The 15,530-nt window shown below is 45.2% G+C and overlaps 1 protein-coding gene across 2 annotated transcripts in view; it reads left to right on the top strand.

The window, feature by feature from the left end:
* Positions 1-15,530, top strand: part of Myo5b (myosin VB) — a 274,034-nt gene that overhangs the window by 140,582 nt on the left and 117,922 nt on the right. For both annotated transcript variants that reach the window (XM_057789327.1, XM_057789326.1), the window contains exon 5: positions 12,321-12,477. In XM_057789327.1, coding sequence (XP_057645310.1) covers positions 12,321-12,477 — 157 coding nt within the window. The remainder of the gene's footprint in view (positions 1-12,320; positions 12,478-15,530) is intronic.

The following is a 15,530-nucleotide window of genomic DNA, read 5'->3' as shown; positions in this document are numbered from 1 at the left end:
TGTCTTGTTGATTTTCTCAAAGAACCAGCTCTTTGTTTCATTGATTCTTCGTATTGTTTTCTTTGTTTCTATTTTGTTGATTTCAGCCCTCAATTTGATTACTGCCTGTTTTCTACTCTTCCTGGGTGAATCTGCTTCTTTTTGTTCTAGAGCTTTCAGGTGTGCTGTTAAGTCACTAATGTGACTTAATGGGAAATGAAAACATACATCAATATACAAAACACTGGATCTTGAAAGTGACATTAAAGGACCACTGAAAGACACTTAAAAATACAGCTTTCAGTTTTGAAAATGGCTATTACTGCAAATGTTAGCTGAGGCTAAACTGTTGGTAGCAGAGGAAAAATTAAGGCGTTAAATGTGATAGAATAGAGAGATATTGATTATGGTGAGTTTTGCGTTGTGTTACCCAACTCTATTTTCTTACTAACTCCTGGCTTTATATGTGCCTCCCCCCCCCCGTGTGTGTGTTTGCGTGTGCGTGCAGTCATGCATGTGTGCTGTTTAAAAAGGCTCTTGGGAGAGGGCAGGAAGGTAAGCCATCAATAGAGACACTGTTGGCTACAGGCAAGGTCTTGATTGCATTCCCACCTGGCAGAGTATTGGTAGATTTTGTTTTCTTTGAATGATGCTGCCTGGTTTTGCCCAGAGGATGTGAGTGTGTAGTTCAGCCAGTGACTAAAGTGTGGTGTCTTCCTATCTTTGCTGTCTTAAACTCTGACAGCTGTGGGTGGGGAGGGGTGCTGTGAGGAGTGGAGAGATGCAGGTGGCCCTTCTCGACAGCATTTTCCAGATGGTACTCATCAGATACTATCCAGATCTTGCCTGGGTGAGAAAAAAAGAACCTCAGTTTTAATTTTGTTAGATGGTGTCTGAGATTTGGCAAGTTTTCCTGCTTGCCTAACAAATGAGTGATTGCTTTCTATCACGGGGTCTCTTCCAGCTTGTTAGAGTGAGCCTTCTGAGAACTCAGATGACTTTAGAGACTTTATGGATGGCATTCATTTGTGTTGTGGGAGCCACAGACATGGGACATTGTACCGACGAGACCAGTGAATAAATGAGCACTGTTGATGAATAGCTCTGATGTGGGTTGTGTGCCTGACTTGAGCTTTGCTGTTCTACAAATTATCAACCAAACTTTCAGGCAGATTGCACCTGCTTACATGCCTCAGTCGAAAGCAGGCATTTCACAGAGAAGCCAGCCGCTCTTGAGATGGGATGCATAACATAGTTAATGGACCTTGGCATGGTGGGAAGAAAGAATGCTGGACTTAAGATGCCTGGTCTGTGTTCCTCAGCCTTGTTACTCTCAACTATTTTCACTTAGAAAAGAAGTGAGAACAGAAGAACTGTAGGAGGTGACCCATTGGAGGGAGGAATAGCCATTTTTAGGAGAATTTTCACTGTGGGGTTCCAAAGATGATCTTTGCATTCATCCTCAAGGAAATAGTAAGGGAGCAGGGGAAGGAGCTAGGGAAGGGAAAATTTGGGGAGACTTTTCACATGAAGGAAGATGTAAGAAGAAAGTGCAGGCTGAATAACAAGCATCAATAGTCCCATTTGATTGGAGTGTTCAGGTCTTGTGTTCCTCAGAACAGACTGTAGGTTCCTTGTGATCTCCACCAGTACTGGTTCTTCTTGGATGATGAATGAAGCTTGTCTGGTCAAGTTGATTTCTCGTCTCCTGCCTCTTTGTATCTCCTCTTCTACCCTGGACCTCTCAGACCTTCGCATCGCATTCCCTGGGTTCGCACCGTTCTGTGCACTTTGCTATAGACAGCCTCGTATGTTAGTCTGAGCCGTTGGATCTGCAGGTCCCCGCTGAGGTTCCACGACACAGAACACAGTGGAATTCTGATCTAGACCTACCCTACAGTCAGAGACTGTGCCACCCAAATTGAGCCAGCCAAGGAAGTCCTTTGGTGTGGTCAGGCAAGATTCTCCCCTGTGCCATCGTCACTCTCACCCTTCGCTCCTGTGCTCATGCTGGTGAAGTAACCAAAGTGAAAGGTGTGGTGTTTGCCAAAGCTGGGGATGAAGCTGGAGAAGAGGAGTCCCTGGAGTAAAAGCCAGCTGCTGCATAATCTGTGCTTAGTGAGGACACGGGTTCCTCTCTTGCTGTCTTAACCGCTTGGTATACGAGAACAGTAAATGCTGTCCTTCCTCTGCCCGGTCCTGTGTTGTGAGAATCCAGAGACCCTTCAGTCTACCCCAGCCCTGCTGGAGGGAGAGGGATGTAGTGCTCTTACTGTGCAGTCTGTTGGCAGAACATGGAGACCATGTGGACCCCAGACCTCTTCCCGTGAGCCTGGCAGAGGTGCCACCAACCTCACTAACTTACATTTTGCCCTCCATCGCATCATCTCCAGTGTTTCTTGGAACCTTCGTTCCCAACTCTTAATCTAAGCACACTCTGACCCAGTCATTGAGAAACTGAGGTTCAAGTACTTGTTTAGCATGAGCTTTCCTCGTTTGCTTCTTCTGATAGTTTTCTTAGAAGCCTTAGAAGCCATTTGCTTAATTGAGACTTTTATCTGAACATTCAAGGTTTTTTTTTTTTTTTGGCTGGAATGTTATGCTACAGGTGAGAGTCCCAAGGCAACTGGTTTCCCTATGCTGCAGGTGTGTGCCTCTGTTCCCAGAGAGAAAAATCCATTGCATTTGAAAATCTCTAGAGATAACTCAGAAGATGGAACATTTATCTTTGCCGTTGAATGAAGCCTACACCAGCTTTCATGTATTGGGTTTAATGCTATTCATAATCATTGTGCTGCATAATTTTATCATGGAAATCAAATAACTGGCATGAATGGGTACAATTAGTAGTACTTTTCCATAGCCAAGCAATATTTTGAGGTTTCTTTTCTTGCCCACAGTATATATTCATTTATCATGCAATGTGTGAGCACTGGCAGCGCACTAAACATGTGCTAGTTTGCTCACCCCATGTCTTTGCACTCTGTACCACCTAACCACAGTCTTGTGTCCTCAACGGGCCTTCTTGGATCCTGACACCATCTGTGCTAAACGTCTGTCCCCCAGCCCCACCAGCCCTCCATGTCTCAATTATTTCAGTGGTTGAGGAAACAGTTTCTGGTCCATGAGTCTAGGGCCTCTTCCTTGTAGGGGACTGGAGACAGGAAAATGTAACCTTGAATTAAGGGTGAGAGCCTTGCAGCAGCTGCATGAGGGAAGGAAGGGCCATAAGCACAGGTTTTCTACAGCTAGTCCCATAGCCTGTGGAGCAGCTGCATGAGGGAAGGAAGGGCCATAAGCACAGGTTTTCTACAGCTAGTCCCATAGCCTGTGGAGCAGATGCTCTAAAATAACCCGGACCTAGTTAACCTCAGGCCGGGGTTACAGGTTGTGCCGCCCTGCTTGGTAACATTTGATTTCTCTGACTTCAAAACCGTGCAGCTGTACTGCTTTCCCAATGCTGAAATTCAGAAATATAAATCCAGCTAATGAGGAAACTGCCTGATTTTCTGGGTGAGTCATAAGTCTTGCTGGAGTACAGAATGAAAAGCAATGGCGCCTGTTCTCTGAGCTGAGGAGGAAGAGCAGTTCCTGCATTCTCCACTTAAGGGCTGTTTAGTCTCTTCCGGCCAGTTTCTAAGGCTGTTTACATTGCACTCAGGGTAACATGGACCCTAAGGAAGTTACAACACGTCTGCTGCATTTGCCTGAGCAGATTCATGCAGCATCTGATTAACAATGCTCTAGCATAGTGCTTCTCAACCTGTAGGTGAGGACCCCTCAAATGACCCTTTCCCTGGGTCGCATAAGACCATCTGATATAGATATTTACATTATGATTCATAACAGTAGCAAAATTAGAGCCCAGGAACAGGCACACTCCTGTTCACAAGGGCCAGTCCCCAGTCTGTCCCTGTTTATACTCCAGGGAACTGGGCTGGATGGAGCTCTCAGGGGTTCTCTCAGATGTGGTGGAGACGGACCCACAGGGAACGGGGCCTACTTGAACTGTGTCCCCTTTGCTATTACATGTATTCTACTACACCTGTGTGCTTTTTAAAAAGCTCCTGACTCCTAAGACCAGTATGAAACAGAAGTGGGAAATGATACTTGGGAGGTAATCGCACTGAGTAGTTAGCCTTTACCCAGAAGTTTTCATCTTCTCATGCGGTGTCCTTCTTCCAGATGTCTGGATCCGTGCCCTTCCCTGTGTCGGTCTTGGATTGCTGGTTGCGCCTCAAATGGTTTGCTTGCATCCATCTGGCCCAGATTCTTGTCTCAGCAGTCTTTTTATGTTGCTCCTGATCTTGGGACAGAGCTCCATAATGTTACAGTGATTGTGACTACATGGCTCTTAGGTCACACCTCCCTAAAGTTTTCAACGTCCGGATCCCCATTCGCCTAACTTTACCACCAAACTAACCTTCTCCCCATTTGCCCTTACACCATGTTACCAATCTCTCTCTCTGCAGCTTCTTCCCTCGCTGTTCAACAGGTTTTTATCACTTTATATTAATATGGGTTTGTTAGTCCATCTCTGGTTGTTTCATTTTGTTTGAGCTTATCAAACCAGACAGGATACAACGCTGTCATTTTGAAATAGCCATTCTTTTTCCCAGTTTCTCTGTGACCTTCCCCCCCCCCCCAGTCCGACAGCAAGCACCTCTGTCCTTGGTACTGACACAGACAGTTTTGTCGAACAGTTCGTTCCTGACCTAGCATGGTGGTTTCCCACTGCTACCATGGTAGACACTGTGTGTTTCAGTGACAGTGTTGACAATGTAATTAGAGAGTAGACAGCAAGAAACAGCCGCTTGATTATCCCTGGGATGAACAAAATATATCCTGACACTCGGGTTCGCAGATGATTTGCCTCTGTGGAGGAAACAGCAGAATGGCTAACAACATGTCAGAGATGACAAGTCCTTCCTGTGCTTTGACAAAACCAGACTTCCTCTGCCTCCTGGTTTACAACCACACTGGGTTCTAGGAGACTAAGCGGGTGGTGTTCCTACTTCTTCATCTTCTCCCAGAGATTTAAGTTCAGAGATTGAGATTTGTGCCTGTCTGAGGCTCCACACGACTAGCCCTCTTCAGCCATGAGTGGCCTACAAAGGCAGGGTTAGCCAGTTTGGTTTACAGGCAGGAAATTGAACAACTCTAAGGAGTTCTGGCTCTGAGCTCAGCACTTGCTACTATATAGGTCAATGAGGCTGCAGGCTATCCTTGTAGCGCAGTTCAGGTGCTGCACTGCCCATCCAAGCCCTTTATTTATCATGAGACTTCAGTCTAGGAACATTAGGTAGATGATTAATACCTTAGTAAATTGTGGAGTAAGTGGCATGTTGATGGGGTGCTTGGGGAAGGACCTCTACAGATGGTGCGTTTGAGCAGAGGAGTTGACAGTGGGCCAATCAATCCCAAGGATGCTCACACTCACCTTGTATTAGGGCTAGATTTGTTAACACTGCTTCATTAACTAGAAAGGAACAGTCATAGAGAAGAGAGAGACCATGGAAGGTTGAACAGATACACAAACCCCTGCTTAAGTTTTGACATGATGTATCTCTAGCTCAGGCTTTGTGAGCACATTCCTTGACATGCCCAGCTTCTGAGTTCTCTTCTTTAAAATATGGAGATTAATATCTGTTGATTTCATGGCTATTAAGTGTGAGATACATGACTAAGAACTATGTAAACACATGGGCATGATGTAAATGGCTAGTAATTAAATTAAAGAGCAGTTATAAATGAGATGTTATGAGGCATGATGTGATTGAGTACCAGGCATTAAGAGCTGTGAAATGGAAAGTGGGGCAATCAGTCTGATCTAGGAAAGCGTCTGGCTGGCACAGAGTGGGAGAGAATGGGGGACACAGCCTGTGGGGTGTGGATAGTCAGTGGAGAAGACTGGCAGGCAGTGAAACTGGAGAGGAGCTGGGCTGCCCAGGCCTTGAGCCCAGTACAGTGTGGCTCTTCCTTAGAGGCAGCTTAACAGCAAGGAGCAGGTAAATCCTCGCTGGTTTCCAGAAAGTCATGTGAGAAGGGCATGGTTAAGTGTGGCGATTGCCCTGCAGGTTTACAGAAAGCAGGGAAAAGATGATCCATGAAGAGACAAGAATGAAACTCCTCTGCTCAGCCCGGTTTTATTGTAACTGGTGCTGGACCAGGACTTCTAGAGTCTGGCCCAGATCATTTTACTTCAACCATATTTAAGCACAGCACAATGTTTGAAGAAAGTATTCAGGTAGCAGTTAACTCAGTCCCAATTTAAGACATGTTTATATTGAAATTCCTTACAAAGTACTTCTGGCTTCTTTCACAAGAATAGGTACTATTGGCTCAGAGTTAGCACCCAGGATTTAGGGTCTAGGGAGGTTGACTGAGGTAAACGTAACACCTGTGGGTCTCAGGATGGCCTGGCCCTCAGATATCATAGACGTCGCTTAAGCTGTTGTAAAGTACAGGTGACCTCACTCATAACAGTTGGTTTTATGGTCTAAAAACAATGTTCAAGATTTTTGCAAAAAGGTCTTGAATAAGTAGAAACATAAGTTCTGGGAGCTAAAACAGAGCCTGTGCCACCAGACAGCAAAGGATCATCCAGGTGTCAAATGATATTGTTCCTGGCATTCCAGGAAGAGCAGCTACACACTTCTTTCCATTGAAGAGATGAGCTGTGCATTTGACTTTCCTGGCTTCTCCGGTGCTTAGCTGTGTGCACAAGGCCTTTTTGCCCTCTACAGTAAAGGACAGGAGGAAGAGGTTAGACAGTTGCTGTCCAGTGCTTACAGATAATGACTGACCTGGAATTTACGAGAGGAAAACAGACCGTGTCCTGGAGATGAAGTGAGAAGGATGAGCTGATTTTGGTTCTGAGTGGGAGGGAAGGGTCTCAGCATGGAGGCTTCTGTGCTCTAGGGGGAGGGATCGAGTAGAGGCTAGATGGCCTTCACGAACAAAGCCCTGGCTTTCTATTTCTAGTTGAATTCCCTGGGTCTTAGTAACAGGGACACTGAGGGTTTAATGCCAGTGCCTGGGGACTCAGATCAGCACCATACATGTTAACTGATGTGACTGGCAAAGCATTAGGTTGGATGGTAGGAAATGCCAAAGGTACCACCTAAGTGTGGGTGGGAAACCTGGCCACAAGTCACAGCCAAGTCGGTTTCTTGAGAGTCAGACCTCCAGAGCAGAGCTCTAAGCTCAGAGATGACTCAAGCAGGATTCCTCTTTGACTCCTGTATGTGTGTTGCTGATTGGGAGAACATGGATGACAAATGAAGCCCAAACAAAGCACCCTTCAGCAGGGGATTAAACTGTTCATTGGCTGACCAGATGACCATGTCTCAACAACCCCATGTGCCAGGTTCTGTACCCACCTGAATGGTGGGCAGGGAAAGTCACTTGTCTCAGCTTGACGTGCTGTATTTGGAAGCTTAGAAGAAGATTTAGGGGTCTTGAAGGTAAGTCTTGCCTCCCAGGTGTCCATGAAGGAGGCCTGGGGTGAGCTCTTACAAGAAGCAGGGTGTAGATGTTGGTATCGGGCCTTTTGTCAGGAGCTGTAGATGGCTGAGCTGCTGATCTCAGAACCCTCTTCTCTGGTGTAAGGCACAGGTCTTTCCAGGCATTTTCTGTCTGCAGTAGTGAATGCCGTTTAGGAAACAGCTTGGACTCCAGATAACAGCTGGGCCATAGGTTTCTTGGCTATGGTTTGCCTTCTCCAAAGGGAATTTTACTGAGCTAAGAAGAAAAGGATTTATTAAAAACCTTATTGACTCAAGTCATCATCTAGATCATCTCTATAAGTGGGCCGAATGGCTGAAGGGAGTTGGGTAGGATTCTGTGTTTATTCATGTGTCTCTGTGCCCATCCCCAAATGTCCTGAAATTGACAACTAATCATTTCCTTATCCATTGCTCCTATTAATATATCAGTTGTAGAGTGATTGAATGTCAAAAACGGAGAAACTTACATGAGAACCGTGTCACAGCTTTCTGATTTAGAGTTGAGACGACAGAATGCCAGAGAAAGGAGGCAAATGGAAGTCATGCAGCAAGGACTGCAACCAGGGTCACATGACAGGTGGCGACATATTAAAAGTGTAACAAAACAAATGGCACTAGACTTCAAGAGAGGAGAAATTGCCTTTTTTGAGATGCCCAGGGCAGGGAGTCAGGATGACTCCGAAGGATCTGTACTGCAGAAACTTCAGTTGTGAGAGTACCCCAGATGCAGTACTGGGGAAGGTATGCGTTCTTCATAGACAAAGTAATCCATTGTGGCCGACTCACAGAACCGTCATATGATCTCGTAGAAGATACTGAGTGTGCAGATTTTCCTCTGTAGCATGATCAAGAGGCTTCCAGAGTCTGTTAGTGGCAGAAGCAGGGCTCAGCACACACTCTACACTCTTTTAGATTTCCCCATACTTCTTAATGACTTTAGTATCATATATTGTATAGGGGTTCACGTGCTCAACTGAGCAGCTTGAACTTGATTTGATGAGTACTGAATAGCTTTTTAACTTTTTGAAAAGGAAAAAAAAATGTAATTAGAGCATTGATTTAGAAATTTAATCTGCCAGAAGTGTGAGACACCCGTACAAGGCAGCCACTCAGAACAGCTTATGCCTTAGGGATCCCAGTCCTAAGAGACACTGAAGTGATTGGTAGGTTAATAACTGTGCACACAGCCAGCCAGACAGTCGCTAATACAACTGAGTTCAGAGTCAATTCTGTTTTAATGTCTGTATCCTGGATTCCAGTTCTGAGTCCAGAGGAGCTAACATAGGAAGAACAAAGTTGAAGGTGTCATTGCCCCATCATCCTTGTGGATACATGGTACTGTACATACCTCACAGGTCTGTTCAAACATACTAGGTGGTCTAAGAATTGAGTTTATCTGACTTGGGCATACATGGAAGTACCTGCCCTGATAGTCACCAGATTAAGTGGGAGCTTAGAGCACTTCCAGTAGCCGTCCTCTAAAAAGACTCAGATACAAAGGTGTGTGTGTGTGTGTGTGTGTGTGTGTGTGTGTGTGTGTGTCACATGCACACTGGGTATATTCCTCAATTGCTATTCAATTTATTCTTTGAGACAGCCTCTCTCTCTAATTTTGACTCTCACCTGCCAGCTAGAATAACTGACCAGCAAGCCCCAGGGATGCTCTTGCCTCTACATCCTCAGTGCTGGGATGACAGGTGCATACACTGCACCCAGCCTCTTCTGTGTGAACCAAGGATCCAAACTCGGGTTCTCATGCTTGTGCAAGGAGCAGGCTACTGAACTTTGTTGCCAGAACAATGCAAAGATATTTAAACTTGAGGATAGATGGTTGTGATTCTGGTGAAACCCTGGTTGTATATGCGTCTTCTCACTCTGCTGAATTTTGATTATTTCAGCCCTTTGATGCTCCTTTTTTCTTTCCTTGACACTCATCACATAAACTACCCCCTCTTTTTTCCTTCTTGGTCACTTACCTTTGGACTGCTCGGCTCCTAAAGCCTCTCGCCTCTTGTGTGTATCACTCCCTTCCCTGAGCAGCACTTGCTCAGCCATTCTCAGTGTTGTGCAGAGTAATGGGCACCTTGGCACTTACCATGAGAAGGGAGAAGGATTGCCCCTTTGTGCCTTATTTGTCTCTGCTAGGTAAGATGTTTTATCCAGATCCCCTTGCCAACCAACTTTCTGTGTGCACTGCACTGCTGCAGGAAACCTTAGAGCACTCATGTGTTCCCTTCCCAAAGAGCTACCTCATTGTATGTTTCTCCCTGGATCCTTGTTAAATGGGACAGTATGTGGCTCTCTCCTGAGGACCACGACTCAACTATGTCCTGCATTCATTCTCTTATCTTGGAATATGTTGTTTGTTGTTTTTACTGTTTTGGCTCTTTGGACTCTTAGTTTTTGAGGGGTCCACCACCCAGCTCCCAAATAAATCACACACGAGTCTTATTCTTTCTTATGAATTCCCGGTCTTAGCTTGGCTTGTTTCTTGTCAGCTTTTCTTAACTTAAATCATCCCATCTATCTGTGGCCTTGGGGCTTTTATCTTTCTTTATTCCTGTATACTTTTTCCCCCCTGATTACTCTGTGCCTGACTGTGTAGCTGGGTGACTGGGTGGCTGAGTGGCTGCCCCCTGAAGTCCTCCTCCTTCCTCTCTCATTCCCAATTCCTTCTCTCTCAGATCTCTTATATGTATCCTCTTTGCCTGCCAGCTCCGCCTGTTTCTCTCTCCTGCCTCGCTATTGGTCGTTTAGCTCTTTATTAAACCATCACGTGTTTTAGACAGGCAAAGTAACACAGTTTCAAAGAGTTTAACAAATGCAACAAAAGTAACACACCTTAAATTAATATTCTACAACAGGGATAAGAGATGAATAAAACTCCAAAGTCTTGGGTGTGGCTGCCCAGTCTGGTTCTTGTTACACACAGAGAGCTCTCAGGGTGGCATCAGAAAAGGGGCATGACCCATGTGACTATTGCCAAGGTGTAAAGCCAGGTTATGTTTCCAGGCTTCTTGGATTCTTGTGCCTCTTATCAGTTCTCTAAGGACTTGGTAATAGAAGTAATGAGAACAGAGGTGACCCCTAATATCGTGTCAAAGTCCTTTACAATGTAAAGCAAAAAATGGGGGGAGGGATGAAAATGGAGGCTGGAGAGATGGCTCAGCAGCTAAGAGCACTTACTGCATTTGGTTCCAGCACCCACATAGTGACTCACAACCATCTGTAACTCCAGCTACAAGGATCCTCTTCTGGCTTCTGTGGACACCAGGAACACACATGGTATACATACATAAAAGCAGGCAGACATGCATAATAAATAAATAAATGGTTGAAAATGGGAAATAGCCACATTGTGGGCCTATTTGGAGGGTACCTCTTAATGTGAAGTTGCTGTGAGAGCAAGGAGATGAAATGGGCACTGATGAGAGCAATGATAGCCTGGAATGAAGGGGAATTTCAGAAGATGGAAAATTTCCTTCTCCAAGTGCTAGGAAGGAATCTATATATGTTTTCATTACTTGGTTGGGTGGTTGATTTAAAGACATCTATGTTCAACTTCATCTTCTCTGAATCTGCTTTCCTTCCAGAACCCCTTGGGTTCCTTTTTGATTGGCCATGATTATGATCTGAGACCTCTATGCATGACATGCCTTGTGGGCCCAATCTCTTTAGTCCCACCCTGTCCTTCACATGATTTTTTCAAGCACTTGCTCCTCCAGCCAGGATCTTCTCTCTTTCCCATTTCTCTCAAGCTGAAAAGGGTCCTTTACATTGTCACACCAATTCCTCTGCCTTGACCCTGACCTGGACACAACTGGCAGTTTTTCACCCATGCTGATAGCTTCAATAACTAGCAAGGCCGGGTATCCCATCATGGAGGCTTCTCATTTATTCTGCACCCACTCTGCCTGGGAGACCATAGGACCTAGCACTGGGAGTCCTGAGTCCTTAAAGTATGTCTTCATTTAGGTTAGATACACTGGGCCCTAAGCTGCTTTTAGTTCACTAGCAGATACTGAGCACATATGTGGTACCAGGCGCTGTTATCAGAGTGGAGAGTTGGGAGTTGAGTGCCAGCCTTCCTTGTGGTTTTGTAAACTGAGGGGATAATGGCCGAGTTCACCATCATGAGCAATTTCTTGCCCTAATGGCTATCCCAAATGCTTGTCATTCCTCTCTGCTTTGAATGCTTGTGTTCCTTGGGGACACAAAAGCATGCACCTTTCATATCTTATCTGTCTTCCTGTTTTGTATTTTAAAAGAATAACTGTGGTTGTGCCTATGAGATGGGAGGGATCCTGTCTCTCTGACTTGAATTTACTCTCTAATCCCTTTTGTTGCAATCCTTGTATTTGATGAGAGATCAGAATGGTGGCATGCCCTTTGTGTCCTACGTCTGTATGAACAGAAATGTCCAAATCTGTTTCACCATCACGCTAGGCTCAGTGCAAGAGAAGATTCTGGTTCTTAATAAAGAAAACTAGGGAATTGAGTGGCACAGGGCAGGAGGAACAAAGACGAAAGGGCGCATGTGTAAATTCTTAAGATAAGAGGCACTGTATCCCTCGCTATAGGGTAAGCCGCTGGCCATGCCATCTTTCTCCTGAGCGATGGAGAGCTCACGCTGTTTGAAAGCCCTGCTCATACCTGCTTTCTTCCTCCGATTTTTAGAGCTTGTATAAGCCTATGAGGGAGGGCAGACTTTACCCAGTTATCCACATTTGTCCCCGAGAGATGCCTCTTATCAGGTTCACCTTCATCAGAGTCCCTGGCAGCCAGCAGCACCTTTCCATGGCCAGTGACTGACCAGAGCTCTTTCCCTTCCAGAGATGAAAAGAACCAATCCATCATAGTCAGCGGAGAGTCTGGAGCAGGGAAGACGGTGTCAGCCAAGTATGCCATGCGCTATTTTGCCACAGTTGGTGGCTCAGCCAGTGATACCAACATTGAAGAGAAGGTCCTGGCATCCAGTCCCATCATGGAGGTAAAGCCTTCCCAGGGAATCACTGGGGGTTGAATGTGGTGTGGATGATGAAAGAGCATCTTTGACACAGCTGATCTAGGCAGTGTTCACACCCCTCCTATGTCAGGGAGAGCAGAGAGTGCCTCTGAATCCAGTCTGAAGAGCATCTGAACTGGTGCAGGACCCCAGTGTAGGTGGAGTGTCTTCATGCTCTCTGTTCCTGAACTTTGTGTGTGCTGTAGTAATGGTCATTGCCTGCCTGCTGCCCCCTCTGCTGTCCTCCCCTTCTTGATGCCAACACAGGTCAGAAAATTAGCATCTCACCAGAACCAGTAGATACTTAGAAAGACTCTGCGTTAGGAGGCAGTTCTCAGAGAGTGAGGTAGACTAGGTAGAAACCGGGAAACGTTGTCTGTGCTGAGAAGGGTGAAGGCGAGCCAGAGCAGGTGTGATACTGTCACTGCTATTGAAATGGTTTCCTGTGATGGCACAAAGTAGCCAAGGCACACGCTGTCTGGGTCCTGTCCTTGGTAGGACATATGACAGGAGCCTGGTTTGGGTGGGTTTAGAGAACTTGAGTTAAGTTCAGGCCAAAGTTGTTTCTGCAATTTAGGTCTCGCTGTAGCTCATAATGGTTTAGAGTCTCTCTCTCTCTCTCTCTTTCCTTTTCCCCCTCCTTCCATTCTCTGTGTCTCTCTATCTCTGTCTTTCTCCTCTTTAAACGGTATATTCTGATAGAGAATGTCTTCATAGCCTAGGTAACTTGGGACACTCCACTGTTCTAGTTTCTTTAGCTGGCCAGGAGCAGCTAAGGAAGGAAGGTGGGGCTTATTCTGTATTACACGGGAAGCAAGACACTGTGTTACTAAGCAAGACAAAAAGGGCATTTACAAAAATTTTTATTGTGTAAAATATCCATGGCAGCAATACACCACTTTAAGTATATGAATCAGAGGCATTAAATGCATTCATTGTTTGTGTATCCATCAATACCACCCATTCTAGATTTTACCTATTCTAGATCTTTCCTATTACCCAAGTAGAAACCTTGCTCCCATTAAACAATTATTTTTCCCTCCCCCAAGTTCTTGCCAAACTGTTTTCAACCTCTTTGACTCTTGCTGCTATGGGAACTTCACATGAGTGGCATCGTATAATACTGCTCCCTGTGTATCTGGTTAGCTTGACTTGGCATGACGCTTTCAAGGTTCATCCATACCTATCAATTCTCTGTTCTCTTTATGGCTGGCTGTCTCATTGCACAATGCGCCATGGTTTGTTCAGCCATCCCTTTCCTGCTGGTACGCGGGTATTTCTACCTTTTGGCTATTATGAATGCTCCTCCTATGGACATTAATATGAAAGTTGTCAAATTAAGTCCTGGCCCAGGGAATTATAGCGGTTACTAATAATTTAAAGTATGCCCTGTCTGTTACAGCCCAAGCAGGCTTCTGAGTTCGTGAGAAGGTTGCTTTGTAATGGAAGAAACGTAAGAACAACATGCATCCCCAAAGAAGACCAGGGTATAGTTAATCTCTAGAATCTGAATGAGGAGTGAGAACATGAACCATCCTAATCACAATAGTGTATATAAGTGCAGTTGTTTGGGCCCCAGACATTAACGCTCTGCCTCATGCAACTAGCTGCTTCGGAAAACATCCGCTTAAGTGCTGAGGGCTCCTTCCATCAAATGTGAACTGTTATTGCTAGCTTTAGGGGAAAACTTGACTTTACTTGTGAAAAGGAAGCAGCAGAACCAGGAGGGATCCTGACTGGGATTAGAATGTTGCCAACAGAAAGTGAGGAACTTTTTGCCTGCCAAAATCAAGAGCGCAGCTTTTCAAATGTTCCAGGTTTAGTCAGGAAGTCATCAGCTTGTGGCTCCTCAGAGAGGTCTAGGGAACAGAGTCTCAACTGGGAGCAGTGGTTATGATGATTCTGCCCAGTCCCTGGGAAGAGTTCTCTGGCTTGCCCCCAAGCCATCAGTTACTGTGTCATGTCTCCTCGCTCTCAGGGCAGATACCTCCCGGGGAGACTGGGAGCTGATTGCAGTCTGAGGATGCAGAAGGACCAGTACGCTGAGCTGAGTGGCAGCTGTTTAATTATGGGGATGGAGGCTGGGCTGGGATTGACCAGGGCAGATTGGTGTGATTCCTTGGCAATGCTAGCATGCCCTGACCCCATTTTTTTTTAAGAGCTTGTGAGCATCCTAGGAGGGATTTGTCCCCAAGTCTGCACTGATTAGGAGAGCAAAACTAATCAAGAGATCAAGGCTAGAGGACTATATGACAGCTTAGGAATCATGAAACCAGACATACAACTGTGAGAGCCAGAAACATTTCCCCTACAGAAAGGAGATAAGTTAGAGGTACAGTGAACAAAACTGATCTAAAAAAATTAAAAGGACCAAAGGTGTGAGTTTTAGGATTTTCATCTTTGCTATTGATTTAAAACTAGCTGCAGCTGTTTAACCTGCATATAAGATTCATATACGATTCTATTTCCTACATGACCTACATACTGTGTTCTCTTATGTGGTCTAACATTCTAGCCAACATTGTCTCTTCTGAGACCCTCTTGTCCTTTTGTCCACACTATGTTTTTCTCCATCGATAGGATTCTGTTCTCTATAAGATTCACTGCAATTTGCTTTTTTCCAGCCTTTTTCGTTCTGCTGGCATGACTACTTGCTCCCCCTTCCTCTCTCTGTTCTTGCCCACAAGTTAATTGGCCATGTCTCTGTTATGTAAGCCAACGTAAAAAGTATTCATTGTATTCTTGCATATTACTATACAACTATACTGGAAAGTCTAGTTGAATTTCACATTCCTGTATGCATAAACAGCAAAGAACATGCAGTGGTGTTTGTTTGTTTGTTTGTTTGTTTTGTGAACCATGGTACAATTCTGTAGCTCTGGCTGGCCTAGAACTTAATATGTAGACCAGGCTGGCCTTGAACTCACAGAGTTTCTTCTGCCTGTCTCCCAAGTACTGAGATTAAAGATGTGAGTCCCCACACCTGATTTTCAGTGTCAATTTATACAGTGTCTATTTTGCAAAATAAAACATCTGAA

Source organism: Chionomys nivalis, chromosome 14, assembly GCF_950005125.1.
Source record: "Chionomys nivalis chromosome 14, mChiNiv1.1, whole genome shotgun sequence".
Taxonomy (NCBI): domain Eukaryota; kingdom Metazoa; phylum Chordata; class Mammalia; order Rodentia; family Cricetidae; genus Chionomys; species Chionomys nivalis.
Note: the sequence above shows the minus strand (reverse complement) of the source record. Positions and strands in the feature narration are given on the sequence as shown.